Source organism: Scyliorhinus torazame, chromosome 1, assembly GCF_047496885.1.
Source record: "Scyliorhinus torazame isolate Kashiwa2021f chromosome 1, sScyTor2.1, whole genome shotgun sequence".
NCBI lineage: Eukaryota > Metazoa > Chordata > Chondrichthyes > Carcharhiniformes > Scyliorhinidae > Scyliorhinus > Scyliorhinus torazame.
Genome location: NC_092707.1, coordinates 15551268 through 15578541, shown reverse-complemented (window position 1 = coordinate 15578541; position 27274 = coordinate 15551268). Strand labels below are relative to the sequence as shown.

At 46.1% G+C, this 27274-nt stretch overlaps 1 protein-coding gene across 1 annotated transcript in view; it reads left to right on the top strand.

Moving 5' to 3' along the window:
- The window catches only part of LOC140386641 (uncharacterized), a 53715-nt gene that overhangs the window by 4523 nt on the left and 21918 nt on the right, over positions 1-27274 (top strand). Inside the window, exons 2-3 of the mRNA XM_072469188.1 lie at positions 12542-13575; positions 22724-22775. Of these exons, the coding sequence (XP_072325289.1) occupies positions 12542-13575; positions 22724-22775 (1086 nt within the window). The remainder of the gene's footprint in view (positions 1-12541; positions 13576-22723; positions 22776-27274) is intronic.

The following is a 27274-nucleotide window of genomic DNA, read 5'->3' as shown; positions in this document are numbered from 1 at the left end:
CTGCAACAGTAGTGGACTCACCAACACTAAGGGCATTCAAGTGGTCATTGATTATCATAGAATTTACAGTGCAGAAGGAGGCCATTCGGCCCATCGAGTCCGCACCGTCTCTTGGAAAGAGCACCCTACCCAAGGTCAGCACCTCCACCCTATCCCCATAACCCAGCAACCCCACCCAACACTAAGGGTAATTTTGGACACTAAGGGCAATTTATCATGGCCAATCCACCTAACCTGCACATCTTTGGACTGTGGGAGGAAACCGGGGCACCCGGAGGAAACCCACGCACACACTGGGAGGATGTGCAGACTCCGCACAGACAGTGACCCAAGCCGGAATCGAACCTGGGACCCTGGAGCTGTGAAGCAATTGTGCTATCCACAATGCTACCGTGCTGCCCCTTATTGGATAGACATATGGACGATAAGGGAATAGATGGGCTTTAGAGTGGTTTCACAGGTCGGCGCAACATCGAGGGCCGAAGGGCCTGTACTGCGCTGTTATGTTCTATGTTCTATAACAGACTCAAAAACAGCTTCTTCCCCGTTATCACCAGACTCCTAAACGACCCTCTTATGGACTGACCTGATTAACATTACACGCCTGTGTGCTTCACCTGATGCCGCTGTCTATGTATTTACATTGTGTACCTTGTGTTGCCCTATTTTGTATTTTCTTTTATTTTCATGGACTAAATGATCTGTTTGAGCTGCTCGCAGAAAAATACTGTTCACTGTACCTCGGTACACGTGACATTAAACACATCCAATCCAATCCAAATGCAGCAAGACCTGGACAATATCCAGGCTTAGACTGGCAAGTGGCAAGTTACATTGCCTGGCACTTTGTGGTGCGAATGACCATCTCCTGCAAGAGAAGATCAAACCATCGCCCCTTGATATTCAATGACATTACAATCGCTAAATCCCCTACCATCAACATCCTAGATTGATCAGAAACTGTACTGGACTAGCCCACATTGATACTGGACTAGCCATATTGATACTGGTGGCTACAAGGGCAAGTCAAAGGCGAGGAATCCTATGGTGAATAACTCGCCTCCTGACCCCTCCCCCCCATGCCTGTCCATCATCTACGAGACACAAGGCAGGAGTGTAATGGAATACTCTCCACTTGTCTGGATGAGTGCAACTCCAACAATATTCCAGAATCTTCACCATCCAGGGCAAAGCCGCCCCTTTCACAAACATTCAAACCCTACACCACTGACAAACAGTGGAAGCCGTGTGTACCTTCTACAAGATGCACGGCAGTAACTCACTTAAGGTTCCTTTGTCACCACCTTCCAAACCCGTGACAGCTACCATCTAGAAGGACAAGAGCAGTAGATACTTGGAACCCCACCACCTGGAGGTTCCCCTCCAAGTCACTCACCACCCTGACTTGGAAAAATATCGCCCTGACCAGGGAATATATCGCCGTTCCTTCACTGTTGCTGGGGCAACATCCTGGAACTCCCTCCCTAACAGCACAGTGGGTGCGCCTATACCTCCAGGTATCAAGAAGGCAACCCACCATCGCCTTCTAAAGGGCAACTGGGGATGGGCGATAAATGCTGGCCTAACCAGCGACACACACACCCCCGTAAATTAATTTTTTTTAAAAATTCACTATGCTCCGAGGAAAAATAAATGTGCTCCGCCGTGCTGGAGCAAACTAAATTAACGGGAAATTGTGGGATTTATGGGGCTGTGGGTGTCACAGCCTGGACCAACATTTATTGCCTATCCCTAATTGCCCTTCAACTGAGTTTGTTAGACAATTTCAGAGGGCAATTTCAGAGGGCATTTAAGAGTCAAGCATATTGCTGTTGGTCTGGAGTCACATGTGGGCCAGAGCAGCTGAGGGTGGCAGAGTTTCTGCCCTAAACGACTTTAGTGAACAAGATGGTTTTTTTTCCAACAATCGACAATGGGTTCATGGTCACCATCTCCTGTTCTAAATTCAGCGAATCTAGTGCTGGTGTTACAAACACGTGATTACTGAACTTCTAGCACATTCATTAATTTTTGGTTGGACCATTTTCGTTTTAATTTTTGTCATAATTTTCATTTAACTGATGGCCAAGCACTTTGCCCCAATTCTGATACACAAGAGGACGATAGAGGTGGGGCTAACGCTGAGCAGGAAATCATGAAAAGAATGTTCATTCTGAAATCTATTTCAAATGACGCATTAACAATTTGCTGAGGCACTTGTTTTGAACTTCCTTGTGCATTTTTGACAACTTTTTATTAATCACTATTAAGGTGTGCAGACAAGGGGCAGCACGGTGGCACAGTGGTTAGCACTACTGCCTCACGGCGTCGAGGACCCGGGTTCAATCCCGGCTCTGGGTCACTGTCCTTGTGGAGTTTGCACATTCTCCCCGTGTCTGCGTGGGTCTCACCCCCACAACCCAAAGATGTCCAGGGTAGGTGGATTGGCCACGCTAAATTGCCCCTTAATTGGGAGAAAAAATGATTTGGGTTAATTTTTAAAATGGGTGCAGACAAAACCCTAGACTAAATCACTGCTGAAACCTTTCATCGACAGGTTAATTTAAAAAAATACTTTCAAAAGTAATCCTACAGTTGGCATTTTTAAATTTGTTTTTTGGAATTTTGTGTGTGAACACGAGGAGGTCATTCCGGTCCTGGAACCTGGTTTGCCATGCATTTAAATTGTGGAACTGCAACTTAATTCTATTTATCTACCTTTGCTCCACATTCCTTTTTTCAGTTACTTCATAAAAAGATCTATGAATCTCCGTCTTGAAAGCTCCAATTGATGTAATGCGTCAACATTGGCGGCTTTGGCGTGAATTTTCCCATCCCCTTGGCAGCAGATTTGAAGTGGGGCAGGGGTGGGAGGTGTGAGTTGGGAAAACAGGATAATGTCAGGTTCTCTCCTTCAGGAAGAGAGTTCCACTCTCCAACCTCTGAATGGAAAAAAACAATTTCTGTTTTATATGGGCGATCCCTTATTTTTAAACAGTGCCCCCCCCCCCCCCCAGTTCTAGATTCTCCCACAAGAGGAAACACCAGGCCCCCCCGCCCCCCCACCACCACCCCCCGTGTTTCAATCAAATTGCTTCTTAACTCTTCTAACCTCCAGGTACAAGCCTAGTCTTTCCAACCTTCCCCTCCGAAGATCACTCACCCATTTCAGGTATTAGTCTGGTAAAGAGCATTTCCTAAATGGTAATTTTTCAAAAAATAAATTTAAAGTACCCAATTATTTTTTTTACAATTAAGGGGCAATTTAGCGTGGCCAATCCACCTAACCTGCACATCTTTGGGTTGTGGGGGTGAGACCTACGCAAACACGGGGAGAATGTGCAAGCTCCACATGGACAGTGAGCCGGGATCGAATCCGGGTCCTCGATGCCGTGAGGTAGCAGTGCTAACCATTGTGTCTCCCAGTGCGTGAGGCAGCAGTGCTAACCACTGCGTCACCGTGCCGCCTTCATAAATGGTAATAAATTAGAAAGTGTAGATGTACAAACGGACCTGGGTGTCCTTGTCCATAAGTCACTGAAGGCTAACAAGGCTGAACGTGCCTTCAGGTTCAGCAAGCTATTAGGAAGGTTAATGGAAGGTATAGCAACAGGGTTAAGGACAGGAGTCATAAGGTCTTGCTTCAATTGTTAGAATGCAGTTGGGGTATTGTGTGCAGTTTTGGTCCCCTTATCCCAGAAAGGATCTTTTGCCAAAGAGGGACTGCAACCAAGGTTCACCAGCCTTGTTCCAGGAATGGTGTAGGACTAACATGTGCACAGGTGGCATGGTAACACAGTGGTTAGCACTGTTACTTCACAGCGCCAGGGTCCCAGTTTCGATTCCCGGCTTGGGTCACTGTCTGTGCGGCGTCTGCACGTTCTCCCCGTGTCGGCGTGGCTTTCCTCCGGGTGCTCCGGTTTCCCCCCACAAGTCCCGAAAGACGTGCTTGTCAGGTGAATTGAACATTGAATTCTCCGTCCGTGTACCCGAACAGGTGCCGGAATGTGGCGACTAGGGGATTTTCACAGTAACTTCATTGCATTATTAATGTAAGCCTACTTGTGACGCTAATAAATATTATTATTCTCATTCCTGCACCTACCGGTTCCTTGTTCCTTTCTGAATCAAACATCTAATTGCCGTATTCTCTCTTTTTGCACTGCAAACATTCGCTCCTTAAGTGAAGAGGGTGAAGGTTTCCCCATCTCCCTGTTTCCCTCGTCCTCCTTATCCCACTCGTGTATTAAAGATTATTGCAATGGTTTGAACGGGTAAATGTAGAGAAGATGCTTCCACTTGTGGTGGGCCAGAATTAGGGGTTGTACTCCGATACTGATCAACCTAACCGGGCCTTCAGGGGATACGTCTTTACCCAGAGGATGGTGAGAAGTGAACTTCTGTCACAGGCAGTGGTTGAGATGAATAGCATCAATACATTCGGAGGAAAAGCTAGATAAGTGCTCAAGGGAGAATAATAATTAATAATCTTTATTGTCACAAGTAGGCTTGCATTAACACTGCAATGAAGTTACTGTGAAAATCCCCTAGTCGCCGCATTCCGGCGTCTGTTCGGGTACACGGAGCAAGAATTCAGGATGTCCAAATTACCTAATAGCAAGTTTTTCGGGATTTGTGGGAGGAAACCGGAGCACCCGGAGGAAACCCCCACACACACGGGGAGAACATGCAGACTCCACACAGACAGTGACCCAAGCGGGAATCGAACCTGGGACCTTGGCGCTGTGAAGCTGTTGTGAAGTCATAGTGCTAACCACTGTGCTACCGTGCTGCCCTCAAAGGAATAGAAAGATGTCGAGAGGGTTGGAGAGCTTAAATATCAATGTGGAGCAGTAGGTCGAATGCCTAGTTTTGTATATCAATGCAGAATTATAACTCCGGAAACCTACTTTTGGAAGAAGAGGTGAGTGCATTTGCTGCCAATACTGATCCCCTCTTTGGTGCCCCAGAGTGTGTAACTTGACAACATTGATGCTGCCAAGGTCATATCATAAAATGCCATTCATGCTGCATTTCCTCTGCTATAACATATGAATACGGCCCATGTACCTATAGTCGCCCTTGTGGAAACCTGCCCGAAATCCCCACTTGCTGCTTTCCCCACTGGTCTTTGCACGCTTGTGCTACAGACAGAGAGTCTTTATAGAGTGTTTATACAGTAACTGCAGGCCTTGGTGTGAAAATGCTTTGATCCAGAGTTATTTTGTGGGCTTTTAAAATGGGGCAAAAAATTTGCTTTTACGTTTTTAAACTTCCACAGACAAAGGTTCTGTTAGAAACCATTTGCATCAAAGCATATTCGTGCAACTGAAACTGACACTTGAGTCGAGTGGTTTTGACTTTGCTGTTAGACTTTTTACATGGTCCTTATTTCATCAATTGAATGTTGAGAGTTTTTAAGAGCTCTTGTGAGATTCATTATCATAGAATCTACAGTGCAGAAGGAGGCCATTCGGCCCACCGAGTCTGCAGCGGCTCTTGGAAAGAGCACCCCACCCAAGGTCAACACCTCCATCCTATCCCCATAACCCAGTAACCCCACCCAACACTAAGGGCACTTTTGGACGCTAAGGGGCAATTTATCCTGGCCAATCCACCTAACCTGCACATCTTTGGACTGTGGGAGGAAACCGGAGCACCCGGAGGAAACCCACGCACACACGGGGATGATGTGCAGACTCCGCACAGACAGTGACCCAAGCCAGAATCGAACCTGGGACCCTGGAGCTGTGAAGCAATTGTGCTATCCACAATGCTACCGTGCTGCCTCATTATTGAATCCCTGGTTTGTGCAGTTACAAATTCCAGTTAAAGCTGAAGTCGAGAAGCATTTGTATTTGATACAGGACACTGACGTGTGAGAAGCTTAAAGTCTTTTTCAGCAATACCAAGTCTTTTTTGAGATTTGCTGATAAAGTATTTCTGCCGAAGCTGGTGTCTTGTACTCATCAGAACAATTGCAAGATACTAACGTCAGGAGAAGCAACAACTTTGTACTGCATTAGAGTGCTGATTGTCACCTGGACTCCAATCGGTAGAGGCATTACTCTGAAGAATGCACCAGTTGATGGTAACTGATAGTTAACTGCCAAGAATGGTTTGAAATTTAAACCAGGCAGTTTGACTCTGGTCATGTCGTTGCCCTGAGGCATGAACCAAAGAATGGCCATTGCTTATTTTCTTTAGCTGAGCGCAATGTTCTTTCTACCTGCACAGAAATGGGCCAATAAGACATTCTGCCTGTGACACAATGTGTATATTATTTCAGTGCCAGTGTGACACTAGGTATGTAGGTGATACATCCCCAAAGACTGGCAGATCCTATCAAACAGCATTTTCCTGTCATTGCTCACAATGGGCAAAGTACAGACTACACTCAACCAGCCTGTGCTTGCAAAACCCGGTCCAACATGAAATGTGATTCTGGGGCGGCATGGTGGCTCAGTGGTTAGCTGAGGACTGGGGTTCAATCCCGGCCCCAGGTCACTGTCCACGTGGAGTTTTCACGTTCTCCCAGTGTCTGCGTGGGTCTCAACCCCACGACCTAAAAGATGTGCAGGGTAAGTGGATTGGTCACGCTAAATTGCCCCTTGATTGGGGGGAAAAAAAGAATTGGGTACTTTAAATTTAGTTTTAAAAAATGGATTGCAGTTCTGCAACTGGACAACATTTACTAAATAGCCCTCGGTATACTAAGAATTACGCTGAGCACCAGTTTACGACTGTCGGTCTGACTCAGTGTGGCACATTTTCATGTACTTGAAGCTACATATACCAATACACAGGGCCCTATTCTTTACAGACAGAAAGAATATGTCCACCTGTTTCAGCTGAACTATAAGTGACAGCTATTCGTTGGTTCATTTCACGGGTCCATGCCTTGACCAAATAGAGTCAAGCTGTCTGGCTTAAATTTCACAATGCTTGGCAGTTAACTATCAGTCACCATCAACTGGTACATTCTCCATAGCATCGCCTCTACCAAAGTCCACTTGTCAACCAATCAGCGCACACTATTTTTTCATCCAGTGAAAGCTGTTGATTCTCCTGACATTGGTATTCTTCTGATTGCCCTGATGGCTGCAAGATGAAAAGCTTCAACAAAATGCCATTAAATTGATTTTCTATGAAACATCATTTACTGATTAACATGTGGGGTCAAAACAGCGCTGTAAACCAGAATCCCCATTGGCAATTTTCCAGCATTCTTCCAGCACTTTCCTTCAATCCAGTCTGGAAGGAGTACAGAGGATGGAATATAACATAAGCCCATGACCTGGACACACCTGGTGCCCAGCAGTTTTGATGTAGTCTTGAATGGGATGAAGTCTGCACCGGTCTCTGAGTTAAGAGGGGCTGTGGCCAGCAGAAGGGATTTTACTTGTTCCTGGAGTGAGACTGGCACCATGAGTTGTGGGGCTCACCTAAGGCGAGAGCGAGCAAAGACATTTCAAATTTTACAGGGATTTACTGGTCCTTAGTTTACCTCTCGCCCCATCAGTTGTTTCCGCTTCCTGGACCGGTGATCCCCACCGAGAGAGTCATGGAATCCCTTCCGTGCAGAAGGAGGCCATTCAGCCCATAGAGTCTGTACCGACCCTCTGAAAGAGCACCGTAAGCTAGGTCCAATCCCCACCCAATCTTTTTTAACCCCACCTAGGGACAATTTAGCATATCCACTCCACCTATCCGGCACATCTTTGGATTGTGGGAGGAAACCCACGCCGACATGGGAAGAAGTGTAAACTCCACACAGACAGTCACCCGAGGTTGGAATCGAACTCGGGTCCTATGTGCTGTGAGGCAGCAGTGCTAACTACTGTGCCACTGAGTCGCCCGTATTGGTGCAGGGACATACCCGGTATAATTAAACATATCAACTCTTCAGTTTTAAAACATGCATTTATGTGTTCAAAACCTGCTATAGCCTCATTCCCTCCCTATCCCAATAATCTCCTCCAGTTCTCTAACATTCCAACAACTCTACGTTGTACTAATTCTGGACTCTTGCACTTCCCCGATTATTAATTGCTGCATCATTGTCGTACATTCAGCTGCTTGGTCCCTAAGCTTTGACGTCTTCTTCCTAAACTTCTCTGTCTCTTTTCTTTTTAAGGACACTCTAAAATCCCCAACCTCATTGATAACCTGTCCTATTATCTTCTTGTTTGGCCTGAGGTAGGAGCAGAAGTAGGCCATTCGGCCCATTGAGTCTACTCTGCCATTCAATGCGATCATGACTGATCTGATAATCCTCAACTCCACTATCGCGTACCCCTTGATTGCCTTACTGATTCAAAATCTGGCTCTCTCAGTTTTGAATATACTTAACGGCCCAAACTCTACAGCTCTCTGTGGTAAAGAATTCCACAGATTCACTCCCCTCTGAGAGAAGAAATTCCTCCTCATCTCTGTTTTAAATGGGTGACCCTGGTTTAGGTGGATTGGCCATGATAAATTGCCCTTAGTGTCCAAAATTGCCCTTAGTGTTGGGTGGGGTTATGGGGATCGGGTGGAGGTGTTGACCTTGGGTAGGGTGCTCTTTCTAAGAGCCGGTGCAGACTCGATGGGCCGAATGGCCTCCTTCTGCACTGTATGACCCCCTTACTCTGAGATTATGCCCTCTGGTCCTAGACTCGCCCACAAGGAGAAATAACTTCTTGGCATCTACTCTGTCAAACCCCTTGAGAATCCTTTATGTCTCAATAAGGTCGCCTCGTTCTTCTAAACACCAATGAGTACAGACTCAATTTTCCCTCCTAAAAGAATCTCTCGATACCTGGGATCAACATAGTGAACCTTCTCTGGGCTGTCTCCAATATCAGTATATCTTTCCTTGTGTAAGAGGACCAAATCTGTTCACACTATTCCAGATGTGTTCTAATTGGTGCCTTGTACAGTTTTAGAAAGACTTCCCTATTTTTATACTCCATTCCCTTTGCCTTTCCTATGACCTGCTGAACTTCTGTGCTAGCTTTATGTGATTTATGCACTATAATCCCCAAATCCATCTTTGCTGCAGCTTTCTGCAGTCTCTCTCCATCTAAATAACATTCAGCTCCTTTATTCTTCCTGCCACAGTGCATAACTTCACATTTTCCTACATTATATTCCATCTGCTGAGTTTTTTTGCCCACTCACTTAACCTGTCTATATCCCTCTGTGGACTCTTTGTGTCACCCTCCCCAATTGCCTTCCCATCTATTTTTGTGTCCTCTTGCAATAGTGCATTCACTTCCCTCATCCAAATCTTAATGTATATTGTAAATAATTGTGACACCAATATTGATGACCCTTGTGGCACTCCACTAGATACAGTTTACCATCCTGAAAATGCCCCTCTTATCCCAACTCTCTGACTTCTATCAGTTAGCCAATCCTGTATCTATGCTAATGTACTACCCCCAATATCATGGAAACTTATCTTAAGTCCACCTTTTGCGTGGTACCTTCTCGAAAGCTTTTTCAAAATTCAAGTATATGACATCTACTCTCCATCCTGCCCATTACCATGTCAAAGAATTCAAATCAATTTGTCAGGTATGATTTCCCCTTTATGAAGCTATGCTTGATATTATGTATTTCTAAATGATCTGCTATTACATCCTTCATATTTTCTCAATGACCGATGTTAAGCTAACTGGCCTATAGTAGCAACTTGTTTTTTGTTTCCCTTTTTGAAGAAGGGTGGTAAATTGGCAGTTTTCCAATCCTCTGGGGCTTTTCCAGAATTTACGGATTCTTGGAAGATAACTGTTTTAAAATCTTGTTTGATTATAATGTAAGTTGCTGTGGGTGAGTTCCCCCTGAACCCGCCAACTTTGGTAGGGTTAACACTGAAGGGAGGTAGTGCAGTTCCTCGTTAGTATAGTGGTTACTATCCCCTCCTGTCACGCGGGAGACTGGGGTTCAATTCCCTGACGGGGAACTTTGTGGCTGCCCGGAAGCTACACTGGAATCCTTTGGACGGCACGGTAGCACAGTGGTTAGCACTGTTGCTTCACAGCGCTCGGGTCCCAGGCTCGATTCCCGGCTTGGGTCACTGTCTGTGTGGAGTCTGCAGATTCTCCCTGTGTGTGTGTGGGTTTCCCTCCTGGTGTCCGGTTTCCTCCCGCAAATCCCGAAAGACGTGCTTGTTAGGTAAATTGGACATTCTGAATTCTCCCTCTTTGTTCCCGAACAGGCGCCGGAATGTGGTGACGAGGGGATTTTCACAGTAACTTCATTACAGTGTTAATGTAAGCCCACTTGTGACACTAATAAAGATTATTATTATTAGGCAGACTTTAGCATTTACCCTCAAATGGCCAGGCCGTGGATTTTGCTTCAATTCCATTCGCTTTTCTCCATGACCAGCCTGATCCAGTGCATCATTTATTATCTCCCATTTCAGAGGTGGCATCGTCCTTATGAGATTTTGTTAAGGGCACATTATTGCTCAGAAATGAGAAACTGACCAACTCGATCTTCTGTTTACACAGCTTATTTTGGAAATGTAGAAGAATAACTAGTTCTTGTTATTATCTCGGCTGGATCAGCAATTGTTCAAATTGTTTGCTGAAATCAACCCCTTTTTAATGTGGTGACAAGTGGTTTAAATTAAAATGGGACTTTGAAGGAACCCTGGTATGTTCAAAGACTGAAGATTAAAGTTGCCATGCTGGGTTTTGTTCTTTAGGAGATTTTCAAGCACATCTGTCACATCTGGTAGTTGCAAACTTCTTTTTAAGTATAGAAAAATGTTAATAGTTTCAAAATGTGTTCTTTTATTAGTGTATGTATTAGTTGACACCTAACATTGTGGTTGATACAGAGCGCACGCTACATTACTGATGAGACACAATGTTATCTGTGATGTGAGCACTCCTTCTATGGTTGCACCCATCTTTATCCCAGTCACTAGAGGGGGTTAATTCTTTAGGGTGGAAGGGTTTTTATGGGACGCTACAGCCCACCAATGTTGGGGAGAGGGGAAACCCACCCCTACCTCCACCTGATGTTATTCCATTGGATGTCAACACAGGGTTCGGAGCTGGAAATTCTGTCTGAACTCCTTGGACTGTGGAGCAGGGTTGAAACCCTGTACTCTAACCTGAATTCAGGAATGCTACCACTATGCCAAAGGCCTAGTTATGCCTACAGTTATTTACTTCAGGATTTCTAATGAAAGGATGGGTCCAAGTAAAACCGATTCTCTTTGTCTCCCAGAGCCACTCCACAATGGTGGCCAATGAATCTTTCTTGAGTAAAACCACTCTGAACTGTGAGGATGCTCTGGATGGCTTGTGCGTCACTGTTAATGTTGTGTGAGCAATGACATTGGTCCATCCACAGTGACATCTTGTGCATCACGATATATCCCCACTCCTTATCCCACCCAAAACCATGTGATCTCCTTGGAGAGGCAAAAAACGAATACCCAGGCCAAAGTGGGAGGCAAATCTGGAAAGTTCCTCTCCAATTCCCTCAGATGATCGAAACTAGCCCAGGAGATTGCTCCATTTATAATGATTCCTTGACCTACCCTCTTGTAAGAGGCGATCTCCATCCCAGCCAGAACCTGCCCAGCTCTTGCTTGAGGGAATTTAGGAAATTGACATCTAACACATGAGCTGCAGCTGAGGCTATAACTTTAACCTGTCTTGGAGCTGTAGATGTTATTGATCAGCATTCAGCCAATATCCAGTGTGAGGGAAAATACCAAAATTATTCATATTTTTAAATAGCCAATTTTTTTTCAATTAAGGGGCAACTACTTACGCTGCACATCTTTGGGTTGTGGGGGTGTGACCCATGCAAACATGTGGAGAATGTGCAAACTGCAAATGGACAATAACCCGGGGGCTAGGATCGAACCCCGGCCCTCGGTGCCATGAGGCAGCAGTGCTAACCACTGCTCCACCGTGCCGCCCCAGAAAATACCGAAATTAAGAGAACATTGATTATATTTGTGTCGTCTATGAGCATCTCCAATCCCTCCTTGTTTAGTTGTTTTTTATTCGTTCATGGGAGGTGGGCATCGCTGGCTGTGCCAGCATTTATTGCCCATCCCTAATTGCCCTTGAGGGCAGTTAAAAGTCAACAACATTGCTGTGTGTCTGGAGTCACATGTAGGCCAGACCAGGTAAGGATGACAGATTTCCTTCTCTTAAAGGACAATAGACTAGATGGGTTATTACAACAATCGACAATGGTTTCATGGTCAACATTAAACTTTTAATTCCAGATTTTTATTGAATTCAAATTCCACCATCTGCCCTGGTGGGATTCGAACCTGGGCATCTTTACCCAAATAGCTACCTTGCAATTCTGTTGTAGTTCAGTGACAATAGTTCAGCGACAATACCACTACACCACTGCCTCCCCTCATCCAGCTTGTCCTAGGTTGAGTGATATTTTACTAAGATTATTTCATGATATCTTCAGGCAAGCCGTTCATATGGAAAAGGAAATTAGAGCTCGGAAGTAATTGAAAAATCATGGGTTGCCTTGGTGATCTCATGCAATATTTTACTTTCAGGTCTATTATTCGTGTGGTGCCATTGTTGATTCTGAAGCTCAAGGTATTATCCTCTCTCCTGGCTTTCCTGCAAGTTACCTTCCCGGCACACACTGTTTATGGCAGTTCTTCATTCCGGCCGGCGTCCGTCTCGTTTTGGAAGTTTTTGATTTTGATGTGTTCGAGAATCCACATAATGATAGAACCCCACTTGGCGAACCTTCAACCTCTGTGATGGTAGGTGGGGAGATTTCTGTTTCTGGGTCATTGGATAGTGGGGACACTGAACAGAGTCGAGAGTCCAATAACCTGTACCCTCAAACAAAGGAATCCGTTCAAGATGGAAGAATAATGGCGTTTTTTAATGAGACCAATATTTCTAATTCCAAAGCTTTTGATGGTGCCTACTCTGTGACCCAATCCCATAAAGCTGAAGGCAATCGGGTGGGGGCGCAGGCGGAGTCCGCAAAGTTCGAGATGGTTAAGGCGCTGCCATTAAGACCAGATTTCCCCGTCACAGACCGACCGCTTGATTCCGATAAGGCCGAGTTAAATTTGAGTGATCCAATTTCTGATTTTGGTGATTACAAGGACGGTAATGTAGACCCAAGATTCAACAATGAAAAACAAAGTGAGGAGGGGCTGGAAATTGACCATCTTGAAGTGCAACAAGTAAATAATACAACTGCAGTCACAACGATCCCTGCGACAAAAGTGACGCCCTACGCATCTCCTGAAGTCTGTCCAAATGATGTTTTGTATATTTCCGATCTAATCACATTCTCTGCCCGCTTTTGCGGACCTAACACTCCCGTCAACAAGACATTGATGTTTGGTTCTTCCCTGGAGATGGTGGAGGTGGTGGTGGAGCTGATCACCACCACAGATCGAGGACGTGGCTTCCTCCTTCTCTACCAGTTTAAAGCTGGCCAAGATGCTGATTTTCGAAGCTTGATAAAACACTGGGACCAAGACAACCTGATCCATTTCTTGGTCATTGCCGGCATTGCTCTTTTATCTGTAGTTCTTCTGACTGCACTCTGCTGTACCTGGAGGTGAGTTTAAACTCTCTTCACTTCTCTCCCTGGCTCCTCAAAACGTATCCTTGAAAACTAAACATTGCGTCAAAACTTTGAGAAATTGCTACTGCTTCAGAGGGAGATGTCTTTTGGGGTTCAGCTTAAGGTTTGTTCCCAACATGCATTCCTTGGTCAACTACAGTTTGACCGTCTGAGAATAGAAGAAAAGGATTGGATTTATAGTAAGGCTTTACTCTAAATCGAGGTGGCAGCGGTTCTGTAGAGGGGATATGGAGATTTGCAAAGCAAAAGGATACAACAGCATTGCAAGGTAGCTATTTGGGTAAAGATACCCAAAGTGTAAAAGGAAGGAAAAATTAAAAAACAGCAACAAATAGGGTCAAAAGGGAAAAACTGGTAATAAGGCAAAATTGATGGTTCTTTACTTAATGCACATAGCATTCGGCATACATGAAGAAATTAGCGGCACAAAGTGAGGTTAATGGTATGATCTTGTAGCCGTCACAGAGATGTGGTTATAGAAAGATCAAAACTGGGAACTAAATATTCAGGGGTATGTCTCTCTTCATAAGGACAGGCGGGAAGGGAAAGGTGGTGGGGTAGCTTTGTTAATACGCTATGTAATAAGTACAATAGCAATAAATGATAGATGAAGGGGGACCAGTAGGTGTAATATTCTTAGATTTCCAAAAGATTTTGATAATGTACAGCACAAAAGGCTACTTGAGATAAGAGCTCATGATTTTGGGGGTGGTATATTATCATGGATAGAGGATTGGCTAACTGATTGATAGAAGGCAGAGAGTTGGGATAAGAGGGACATCTTCAGGGAGCAACTTGTAACTAGTAGAATGCAACAGGGATCTGTGCTGGGGCCACAATTATTTGCAATATTTATTAATGACTTGGACGGGGGAAATTAATGCACTATTGCCAAACTTGCAAATGACACAAAAGTAGGTGGGAAGACAAGTGGTGAGGAGCATAGAATCGTAGAATTTACAGTGCAGAAGGAGGTCATTTGACCCATCGAGTCTGTACCAGCCCTTGGAAAGAACACCGTACTGAAGCCCACGACTCCACCCTATCCCTGTAACCCAGTAACCTGACCTAACCTTTTGGACACTAAGGGGTAATTTAGCATGGCCAATCCACCTAACCTGCACATCTTTAGACTATGGGAGGAAACCGGAGCACCCAGAGGAAACCCATGCAATCACGGGGAGAAAATACAACTCCACATAGACAGTCACCAGAGGCCGGAATTGATCCCGGGATCCTGGAGCTGTGAGGCAGCAGTGCGAACCACTATGCCACTGTTCTGCCCTAGGATGACACCAAGCCTACAGAGGGATATAGACAGGTTAGGTGAGTGCAAAAAACTTGGCAGATGGAACATAATGTAGGAAAATTTGAAGTTATGCACTTTGGTAGGAAGAATAAAGGAGCTGAATATTATTTCAATGGAGAAAGACTGCAGAAAGCTGCACCAGAGAGATTTGGGATCCTCCTGCATAAATCACAAAACTAGCATGCATGTTCAGCAGGTAATTAAGAAGGCAAAGGGAATGGAGTATAAAAATAGGGAAGTCTTGCTAAAACTACACAAGGCACTAGTTTGACCACACCTGGAATACTGTGAACAGTTTGATCCCCTTACCCAAGGAAAGATATACTGACATTGGAGGCAGTTCAGAGAAGGTTCACTAGGTTGATCCCGGGTATGGAGGGATTTTCTAATGAGGAGAGGTTGAGTAGATTGGGCCTGGCGTTTAGAAGAATGCCAGGTGACCTTTTATTGAGTTGTATAGGATTCTCCGAGGGCTTGATAATGCCGATACTGAAAGGTTGTTTCCTTGTGTTTAGACGAGTCTAGGACCAGCGGGCAGAATCTCAGAGTAAGGGGTCGCTCATTTAAGACAGATGAGGAGGAATTTTTTTCTCTCCGGGTAGTGAACCTGTTCTTCACCGCGGAGAGCTGTAGAGGCCGGGTCATTAAGTATATTCAAGGCTGAGGTAGACAGATTTTTAGTCAGCGAGGGATAAGGCAGGGAAGTGGGGTTGAGGGTTATCGGATCAGCCGTGATCTCATTGAATGACGGAGCAGACTCTGGGAATGGCCTACCTCTGCTCCTACATCTTGTGGTTTTATACAATGCATCAGGATGTTCCAAGTCCAAATGAAGTGTTGTTGAGGTATGGTCACTGTTGGAATGTAGGAACCACAGCAGCCAATTTGTGCACAGCAAATTCCCGCAAACAGAAAGGTGAAAATGACCAGATCAGCTGCTTTATTGGTGTTTGTTAAGGGATAAATATTGTCCGAGGACACCCGTGGAGAGATAGTGCCATAATATCTTCTACTTCTACCTGAGAGAGCAGATCAGATCATGAGTTATTGTTGTGAGAAAGATGGCAGCACTGGAGAGTCAACCTAGAATTTGTGCTCCAGATTCTGGAGTGGGACTTGAAACCGCAGACATCTGTATCGAGCGAATGAGAGTATTACCCAAACCTGACTCCTTAAACCAGGGACCCCTCGTGATATCATCCCAGTGATTTATGCAGTCAGTCAACCTTCCCCTCCCTTTTAAAACTAAGCAATTAAGCAGTTGCATTTTCCAGATAAAATGAACAGTGTGGACAACAGATAGTGGTTAAAGTTATTATGAATGTTCATCATTATATAGCCTTTATTATGGGTTTTTGGCTTGGATACAAAGAAAAGACATTTATTATAAGAACAAGTCGAATTATCACAGTTCTGCACATCTGCATTTTTGATGTTGATTAGAATGTGCTATGAATTGTTTTATAAATTTAGAGTACCCAATTAATCTTTTCCCATTAAGGGGCAATTTAGTGTGGCTGGGGACAGCACGGTGGCGCAGTGGGTTAGCCCTGCAGCCTCACTGCGCCCAGGTCCCAGGTTCGATCCCGGCTCTGGGTCACTGTCCGTGTGGAGTTTGCACATTCTCCCCGTGTTTGCGTGGGTTTCGCCCCCACAACCCAAAAGATGTGCAGGCTAGGTCGATTGGCCACGCTAAATTGCCCCTTAATTAGAAAAAATTAATTGGGTACACTAAATTTATATTGAAAAAAGAAGAAAAAAAAAAAAAAATTTAGCGTGGCCAATCCACCGAGCCTGCACATCTTTGGGTTGTGGGGAGAAACCCATGTAGACACGGGGAGAATGTGCGTGTGGAGTTTGCACAGTGACCCAGAGCCGGGATCGAACCTGGGACCTGGGAGGATTGGGAATAGCGAGTCTCCAATAGGACAGTTTCCCAAGGTCAGAGTATCCCAATGGGTGGAATATGTGTAAGAGCTTCCCCCGATTTTCCCCTTTGTTAATTTTGGTGGCAGCTTGGTGTATGAATAAATGGGCTCCACTGACTAACAGGTGATCTAAAAGATCCCCCGCGGAAATTCTAACCCGTTCCAGATGTTTTGCTGCTGGCCATTTCCTTGTGCCTTGGAATTGTTTTGGTGTCGATGCTGATGTTATATTGAAAACAGGCCCAGCCCACCCTGAACACGCAGGAATTTCACATCAAACACAGCGATGGGATCACAAAGCGAATTTTCTGCTGGGAGCATTACGTCTAGACTGAGAACTCCACTGGATAACTCTTCCAGTCAGTAATTGCCACCAGCGTCCTGGAAAATTAGGCTTCCAGCAAAGGTTAACTGAGTCCAGATGGAATAATCTCCCAAACCTGGACTCATGACTGCTTTGACTGACATTCAGTTTCCTGAATTTTGTTTTCTCTCTCTCTCTCTCTCTCTCTCTCTCTCTCTCTCTCTCGCTCTCTCGTGCGTGCTCTCTCTCTCTCCTCACCCACTGAAAACAACATTTCTGAGGTCAAGGCTGTACTCAGTCAATTGCTACATGTCTAAGGCTGATCTTAAAAATAACCACAAACTGCATGATAACGAGTTAGTCAGCCAATTCGGAGAGGTTATTTAAAAAAAATAACTTTCTTTCACTCCTTTCTTTTTCTCTCTCTTTCTGTCTTTCTGTCTGTCCTTTCTTTCTTTCTCTCTTTCTCTCTCTCGCTCTCTCCCTCCCTCAGTTGTGAAAAACCTCATTCAAAACCCCCCTTAAACTTGTATATCTCGGGGTGTTCAAACCTGTGATCTCTCTTTAGTATGGAATCCTTGGAGCCTTTGTAACATTCTGGTGGTTCTACACTGCATTCCTTCCCTGGCCAACATGTCCTTTTCTGTTTTGGGGACTGTTGGACATGGACATGTGGCACATGGTCTAACCAGCCAACCCAAAACTTACTGAGAATTTGGAGATGACTGAAGTCAGCTGGTGATCAGTGGCTAGAAATTGCTGTCATTTATTGGAGTACAACAAAAGGTTGCATTTATAAAGCACCTTTAACATCCCAAGGCATTTTACAGGAGAGATTGTCAAACCGAATCTGGCACTGAGCCATGTAAAATAATATTTGGATAGGCGACCAATGGTGGCACAGTGGTTAGCTCTGCTGCCCATGGCACAGAGGACCCGGGTTCGATCCGGGAGGTGTGTAGAACTGAAGGAGGATACAGAGATGGGAAAGGGCTAGGCCACTGAGGGGTTTGAAAACAATGATGAGAATTTTAAAATTGAGGCCTCGCAGCTCAGTCAGTCTCCGAAAAGTCGGTCTCCGAAACAGGCACTAGTCCATTTCCCGAGCCAGCTCTTCTCACAGGGACATAGGAATTAGGCGCAGAAGTCAGAAATTCCACCCTTCGAGCCTGTTCCACCATTCAATCAGATCGTGTCTGATCTCTTCTGGGGCTCAAACCCACCTCCCTCCTTGTTCCCCATATCCCTTTGACCCATTTTTTTTTTTTTTTTTGTCATGATGATGGCAGCACAGTAGCCTTGTGGACAGCACAATTGCTTCACAGCTCCAGGGTCCCAGGTTCGATTCCGGCTCGGGTCACTGTCTGTACGGAGTCTGCACATCCTCCCCGTGTGTGCGTGGGTTTCCTCCGGGTGCTCCGGTTTCCTCCCACAGTCCAAAGATGTGCAGGTTAGGTGGATTGGCCATGATAAATTGCCCTTAGTGTCCAAAATTGCCCTTAGTGTTGGGTGGGGTTACTGGGTTATGGGGATAGGGTGGAGGTGTTGACCTTGGGTAGGGTGCTCTTTCCAAGAGCCGGTGCAGACTCGATGGGCCGAATGGCCTCCTTCTGCACTGTAAATTCAATGATAATCTAGAGGAGTTTAATTAGATCTGAATTGTGGAAACGTCCTGTTGTGATTTGAGACTGATAAACCCATATCGGCTTGGTTGGATTTTAGTCCAGGTTCCAGTTCGGAAGAAGTGCAGCCCAATCCATCACTCAGTCACCCTAAAAACAGTTGCAATAGTCCAACCCCAGTCATCTCATTGATAGTGTCTTTTCATTACATTCTGAGGAGCTCACTGGTTTTTTTTTTGGTATTGATACAGCAAACTATTCCAAGCACTTAGAACATAGGTGATAATTCTAACACTCTGCTAACAGAACTAATTCATCATTTCATTGACAACGAAACACTTGGAAATGAAATGAAATGAAAATCACTTATTGTCACAAGTAGGCTTCAAATGAAGTTACTGTGAAAAGCCCCTAGTCGCCACATTCTTTCTGTATTTGCTAAATCTAGACAGTACTGTGGTGAATGTATTGCTGCTACAATTCACCACTGCATTGCATTGTATTGTATTGTATTATGTCGATGCCTTTGTGGGCTCTGCCTATGGCTCCGTCCCCTCGGTGGAGGTATATAGATCTGCAGCCTGTAGGCGGCACTCAGTACAGAGCAGTCGCAGGCAGGCACAGATCTAGCTTATTAAAACCACTGTTCACTTCTACTAATTGTCTCGTGTGAATTGATGGTCGCATCAAGCACGATAGAACAGTATTTAATAATAATCTTTATTGTCACAAGTAGGCTTACGTTAACACTTCAATGAAGTTTCTGTGAAAATCCCCTAGTCGCCACATTCCGCCGCCTGTTCGGGTACACAGAGGGACAATTTAGAATGTCCAATTCATCTAACAGCACGTCTTTCGAGACTTGTGGGAGGAAACCGCAGCGCCCGGAGGAAACCCACGCAGACACTGGGAGAACGTGCAGACTCCACACAGACAGTGACCCAAGCCAGGAATCGAACCTGGGACCCCGGCGTTGTGAAGCAACGGTGCTAACCACTCTGCTACCGTGCCGTACATTAGCCCTGTTGCTTCACAGCGCCAGGGACCCGGGTTTGATTCCCGGCTTGGGTCGCTGGCTGCCACACACCATTCTGACTTTAACTATATCCCTATTTCTCCACTGTCAAAATCCTGGAACTTTCTTCCTAACAAAACTGTGGGTGTCCCTGTGCCACATGGACTGCAGCAGCTCGAGGGCACCTCACCAGCATTTCCTCGAGGGTTCTTGGAGCTGGGCAGTAAATGTTAGCCTTGCCAACAACGCCCACATCCCATGAACAAAAGATAAAGAGGCCTTTTCAATCTTTCCTGACAGCTGTAATCTCTCTTTGGTCCCAATAGCAATAAGCATTTCTAGGTCAAGTAAAACTTTGTTCGATTTGAGCTCCATTTAGTGTGTGTGTGCGTTCCTGAAGCTCGGAGTCTCAACAGAGGAAATAAATCTCTGTTTCCGCCCTATTGAATGATTTTATTTAAATGAAAATCATTTAAAATATTGTATCCACAAGGAAATACGACCTGTCCTCGTCATTTAACCCTCTAAACATCACTGTGGGATTGTGGGTGAACGGACGGAATGAGCCAGTTGGACTCTTTCTGGGCTGTCTTTTCTAACTCTGATACTGGGCTCGGAATGAGCTCTCACCTGTTGGTGCCATTAGTACCTGCTCTCAGAACTGATTGTTTCAGCAACACACAGATGGACAGAGTATTGCTCCAATAACATTAAAAGGTAAATCACCATAGTCCCAGGTGACCATGTGCTGCTTTCTCTGCTGAGGGGGAGAGCTGACTGGTGGTGATTTAACCGGGGGGGTCACCACACCTCCGGTGAGGGCCAAGGTTGAGAAGGCGGGGCCTTCGTAAATAATCTCAGCCGGGACGGGAATTGAACCCGCGCTGCTGGCCTCAATCTGCATCACAAACCAGGTGTCCAGTCAACTGAGCTAAACCAAGGAGCAACACGGTGGCGCAGTGGTTAGCACTGCTGCCTCACGCCACCAAGGTCCCGGGTTCCATCCAGGCTCTGAGTCACTGTCTGTGTGGAGTTTGCACATTCTCCCCATGTCTGCGTGGGTTTTGCCCCCAGAACCTAAAGATGTGCAGGGTAGGTGGATTGGCCACGCTAAATTGCCCCTTAATTGGAAAAAATTATCATAGAATTTACAGTGCAGAAGGAGGCCATTCGGCCCATCGAGTCTGCACCGGCTCTTGGAAAGAGCACCCTACCCAAGGTCAACACCTCCACCCTATCCCCATAACCCAGTAACCCCACCCAACACTAAGGACAATTTTATCATGGCCAATCCACCTAACCTGCACATCTTTGGACTGTGGGAGGTAACCGGAGCACCCGGAGGAAACCCACGCACACACGGGGAGGATGTACAGACTCCGCATAGACAGAGACCCAAGCCGGAATCGAACCTGGGACCCTGGAGCTGTGAAGCAATTGTGCTAACCACTATGCTACCGTGCTGCAATAAATTGGGTATTCTAAATTTATTTAAAAAAAACTCAAGCTAAACATTATTGGCCCCCACAATAATATTGACCAACAGCCAACATGTGTGACGCAAACCAAATTTTCCTGAAAGAACCCCAGGTTTTTGCTGCGTCCGCTCATTTATTTACTGTCCAATCTTGGAATAATCTTATCCATGACATTACAGTCCATGGAGTTAGCCCATAGTCTTAAGAAGTGCAACATTTACATAATCTTGCCATGAAAATTATTAATGGGGGGGGGGGGGGTAAAAACTGCAAATGCTGGAGGGACAACTCTGAAACATTATCCCAATTTTATTCTTTCAGACACTCGCTGTGCATTTCTAGCCGTTTCGTGTTTAATTGCCTTCATTTGATATAAACGCACCCAGTCCCCATATTGCACCAGATTCCTCTTCAAAGTGCCTGCTTCAATCCAAATCCTAATGTTGGTTGAGGGCAATAATCAGGGAAACATGAACAATCGCCCGTCCAGAGTCCAGCTGCTGTGAGGCGGAATGAAAGAAGTGTGTTCAGGATTGTGCGCGAGAAGGTTCATTGAGCCTAACCAAATCACTAAATGATTTTTACACAACTGCTCCTGGTTCTGTTTGAAGAGAACTGACCCAAATGCACATGATTATTAAACTGGTTCTTGGAAGTCAGAGTTGCAGGAACACCGAGGAGGTAGATGTATGGGAAAAATCGAACCGTCTCCCTAGACAGCTGCCTGGATTCACAGTGGAAAATCTTAACACTTGGGTTAACCCAGACTGGCACCTCCTAGTAGTACCCTGCTGAAAATGCCGCCTTTCAATAAGCTGGTTTTGCTACCGATCTAAAAATCACATTATCTGGTTATTTATTTCAACGCAGGTTGGAAAAAAAAAAAAGGGAAAAAATTGCTTATTGTCACAAGTAGGCTTCAATGAAGTTACTGTGAAAAGCTCCTAGTCGCCACATTCCGGCGACTGTTCGGGGAGGCTGGTACAGGAATTGAACCCACGCTGCTGGTCTGCTTTAAAAGCCAGCGATTTAGCCCAGTGTGCTAAACCAGCCCCTTGTGAGATCTTGCTGTGTGTAAATTGGCTACCATGTTTTCTCCATTGCGGTTTTCTTGTCTGCAGAGCACCTTGAGATATCCTGAAGTTGTGAATGCGCTATATAAATGTGATTCTTTTATCAGCAACCGAGCTACAATATATGGGAATTGTTGTTGTGACTGGAATTAAAGATGCTCTGTGACCCACTTTACAACCTCTTTCTGTGACTACACTTCAGAAGTAGTTTCTTGTCTGTAAAGCTCTTTAGCAGGTTCGAAGGGTGTGAGCCATCCTATGTAAACAGAAACTTGCAATATTCTTCATCCAAAGACCCAAGTAATGGAACACACCTGCTGACTTTCAATGTTCAGTTAAATGATTTTTGCGATGATTGACTAACAAAAATGTCACTTTTTTTTTTAATATAGGAAAAGGGCTCGTCATAAAGGAAGTCACTCCCACTGCTTGAGGACTGGAGAGGTAAATCTGATTTGTAAAGATGGTTGGTCTGATTAGATGGTCCGCTTTGAAAGAATGAAAACAAAAAATGCTGGAAGACCTCAACAGGTCTGGCATCACCTGTGGAGAGAGAGAGAGAAACGGAGGGCGGGATTCTCCAGCCTAGTTGCGCTCTCGCTCAAGCATAATGAGGTCGCTGAATAGCGGGAGAGGCCAAAAACGAGATCTGCGCCAGGCGCCAAACAGTTTGCAATGCAACCAGTCCGCTCCCAGAGGCAAAATCGGGATCTGGCCGTAGCGTGGTGAGAAACCAATTATCTCCACTTAAGCCCCAGTTTTTCCATGCAATTAACGGGAGCCACCCGTCACATAGGAGCAAAATTAGGCCACTCGGCCCATCGAATCTGCTCCGCCATTCAATCATGGCTGCTATTTTCTCATCCCCATTCTCCTGCCTTCTCCCCATAACCCCTGATCCCCTTATTAATCAAGAACCTATCTATCTCTGTCTCAAAGACACTCAATGATTTTGCCTCCACATCCTTCTGCGGCAAAGAGTTCCACAGATTCACCACCCTCTGGCTGAAGAAATCCCTCCTGATCTCTGTTTTAAAGGATCGTCCCTTTAGTCTGAGATTGTGCCCTCTGGTTCTAGTTTTTCTTAAAAGTTGAAATATTCTCTCCACATCCACTCTATCCAGGCCTCGTAGTATCCTGTAAGTTTCAATAAGATTCCCCCTCATCCTTCTAAACTCCAAGTACAGACCCAGAGTCCTCAACTGTTCCTCATACAACAAGCTCTTTATACCAGAGAACCTCCTCTGGACCCTTTCCAAGGCCAGCACATCCTTCCTTAAATACAGGGCCCAAAACTGCCCACAATACTCCCAAATGGAGTCTGACTAGAGTCTTATACAGCCTCATGAGTACATCCCTGCTCTTGTATTCTAGCCCTCTCGACATGAATGCTAACACTGCATTCGCCTTCCGCACTGCCGACCGAACCTGTACGTTAACCTTAAGAGAATCTGACTTCCGGTGGCAGCCATGGAGGAGTAAGTCGCACATTTGATAGCTCCCGCCTGTGACAGAATTTTGGACCTTTTTCCCCTGGTCTTTTCTGGGTTTTAAGGGATAAATCGGTGAAGTGAGACAGTCAGGAGAAATCCCCCTCCGGTGTATGGAGAATTGGACCAGAAGTGGCCGTGTGAGAAGACAAAGTCCTATACGGGAGACGCAAGTAGAGCTGGTAACACGGGAAAGCATGGTGGAGAGCAAGGGCCGCGGGGAGACGGCACAATGGTCGATGGAGCAGCTGGTGAAGTTTTTGAGGATTGCTTCGCCAAGCTGAAGAAGGACACACTGGACCCGATTAAGGCTTCGATTGATCAAGTGGTTCAGAATCAACAAACCCACAGGGGATTTGGAAAGGGCAGGCAACTCGAAGGCTTTTAAATGTTATTATGATGCCCTCCGAAGGAGAGGAGGCCGAGGTGGTGGTAGCGATGGATGCGGCGAAGGCTTTTGATCGCGTGGAGTGGAATTACCTGTGGGAGGTGCTGGGAAGGTTTGGGTTTGGTGAGGGCTTTATTGACTGGGTGCGGTTACTCTATCAGGCACCAGTAGCGAGTGTGCGTACGAACCGGCTGAGGTCAGGATATTTTAAACTACACCGAGGGATGAGGCAAGGGTGTCCCCTCTCCCCGCTACTGTTTGCTCTGGCCATAGAGCCACTGGCCATGGCGTTAAGAGCCTCTAGGAACTGGAAAGGGCTGGTTTGGGGGGGGGGGGGGTCTCTCTCCACACAGATGACCTGCTCTTGTATATTTCGGACCCGTTGGAGGGGATGGGGGAAGTAATGCGAATCTTGGGGGAATTTGGCAATTTTCCGAGGTATAAATTGAACATGGGGAAAAGTGACATGTTTGCGATCCAGGCAAGAGGACAGGAGAAGAGACTGGGAGAGCTGCCGCTTAGAATGGTAGGGAAGAGCTTTCGGTATCTGGGAATCTAGGTGGCCCGGGAATGGGAGGCACAAGTTAAACCTATCCCGGTTGGTAGAACAAATGGAAGGGGACTTTAAGAGATGGGACATGCTCCCGCTATCATTGGCGGGGAGGGTACAGACCGTGAAAATGACAGTCCTCCCCAGATTTCTGTTTGTCTTTCAGTGCCTCCCCATCTTCATCCCTAAGGTCTTTTTCAAACGGGTGAATAAGATTATTTCGGGCTTTGTGTGGGCGGGTAACACCCCGCGAGTGAAGAAAGTGTTGCTGGAGCGCAGTCGGGGGAGGGTGGGTTGGCACTGCCGAACCTCTACAATTACTACTGGGCGGCTAATATAGCCATGATCAGGAAGTGGGTAGTGGGGGAGGGGTCGGTGTTGGAGCGAATGGAGGCGGCGTCATGTGAAGACACAAGTTTGGGAGCTTTGGTAACGGCACCTCTGCCGTTCTCGCCGGCCCGATACTCCACAAGTCCGGTGGTGGTGGCGGCTCTGAGAATCTGGGGGCAATGGAGGAGATATAAGAGAGTGGAGGGAGCATCGGTTTGGACCCCGATTTATAATAATCATTGGTTTGTACCGGGTAGGCTAGATGGTGGGTTCCGGAGATGGCATAGGGCAGGAATTAGGAGGATGGGGGATCTATTTATAGACGGGAGCTTTACCAGCTTGAAAGCCTTGGGAGATCAATTTAAATTGTCAGCAGGGGACGGTTTCAGATATTTGCAGGTGCGAGACTTCCTGAGAAAACAGGTGCTGGAATTTCCGTTGCTGCCGCCATGGGGGATACAGGATAGAGTAGTTTCCAGTACCTGGGTTGGAGAGGTTCGGATATTTACCAGGAGCTTTCGGAGGCAGAGGAAACTCCGGTGGAGGAGCTTGAGGGCAAGTGGGAGGGCGAGCGAGGAGGAGAGATAGAGGTGGGTCTATGGGCGGATGCCCAAAGCAGGGTTAATACCACCTCACCATGTGCCAGGCTTAGTCTGATACAGTTCAAGGTAGTCCACCGGGCACACATGACGGTGGCTAGGATGAGCAAGTTTTTCGGGGTAGAGGACAGGTGTGCGAGATGCGAGGGAAGCCCAGCAAATCATGTCCACATGTTTTGGGCATGACCGAAGTTTAGAGGGTTTTGGCAGGGTTTGGCTAAGGCAATATCCACGGTACTCAAAACACGGGTGGTGCCGAGTCCGGAGGTGGCGATCTTTGGAGTATCGGAAGATCCGGGAGTTCAGGGGGCGAAAGAGGCCGATGTCTTGGCCTTTGCCTCCCTGGCAGCCTGGAGATGGATCTTGTTAATGGGGAGGGACTCGAAGCCCCCGAGTGTAGAGACCTGGGTTAGTGACATGGCTGGGTTTCTCAGTCTCGAGAAAATAAAGTTTGCCTTAAGAGGGTCAATGTTAGGGTTCACCCGGAGGTGGCAGCCGTTCGTCGACTTTCTCGGGGAAAATTAAAATGTCAGCAGATGCAAGGGGGGGCGGGGGGGGGGGGATTGTTGTATGTTTGGGGTGTGTGAAGATTGAGATGGGGGGGAAATAGTTATTATACCAAGTTGATGTCATTGTCTATGTTTTTATAAAAATTTTCAAATACCTCAATAAAATATATATTTTTTAAAACCTTAAGAGAACCTTGAACAAACACTCACTCCCAAGTCCCTCTGTGCTTCTGATTTCCGAAGCATTTCCCCGTTTAGAAAATAGCCTATGCCTCCATTCCTCAAGTGCCTAACCTTTTCCACATTGTATTCCATCTGCCACTTCATTGCCCGCTCTCCTAGCCTGTCCAAATCCTTCTTCTGCTCCCCTGATTCCTTGATATTACCTGTCCCTCTATATATCTTTGTATCATCTGCAAACTTAGTAACAGTGCCTTCAGTTTCTCCTTCCAAATCATTCATGTATATTGTGAAAAGTTGTGGTTCCAGCACAGACCCCTGAGGCACACCACTAGTCACTGGCTGCCATCCTGAAAAAGACCCCTTCATCCCCACTCTCTGCCTTCTGCCAGTCAGCCATTCCTCTATCCATGCCAGGATCTTACCCTTAACACCATGGGCTCTTAACTTATTTAACAGTCTCCCATGTGGCACCTTGTCAAAAGCCTTCTGGAAATTAAATAAATCACGTCACTGGTTCTCCTTTGTCTAACTTCATTGTTACCTCCTCAGCGAACTCTAACAGATTTGTCAGACATGACCTCCCCTTGACGAAGCCGTGCTGACTCAGTCCTATTCTACCATGCACGTCCAAGTACTCCGCAATCTCCACTCCAGGGACCTGCCCTCAGCTGGAGGGTGGGTGTGCACCACGAGGAGGGTGGGGGGGATGCCTGGAGAGATGGGCAAAGGGTCCGGGGTCAGCATGCATTGCAGAAGAAAGTAATAGAGGCATCATAATAGTTTTGCGAAAAAGGTGTTTTAATGTGTTGTCCAAACTCCACTCCCGAAGATGCCATGCCCCCACCCCCGCCTTCCCGGTGCCCTCTGTGACCCTCGATGTGCTTTGCCCCCCTC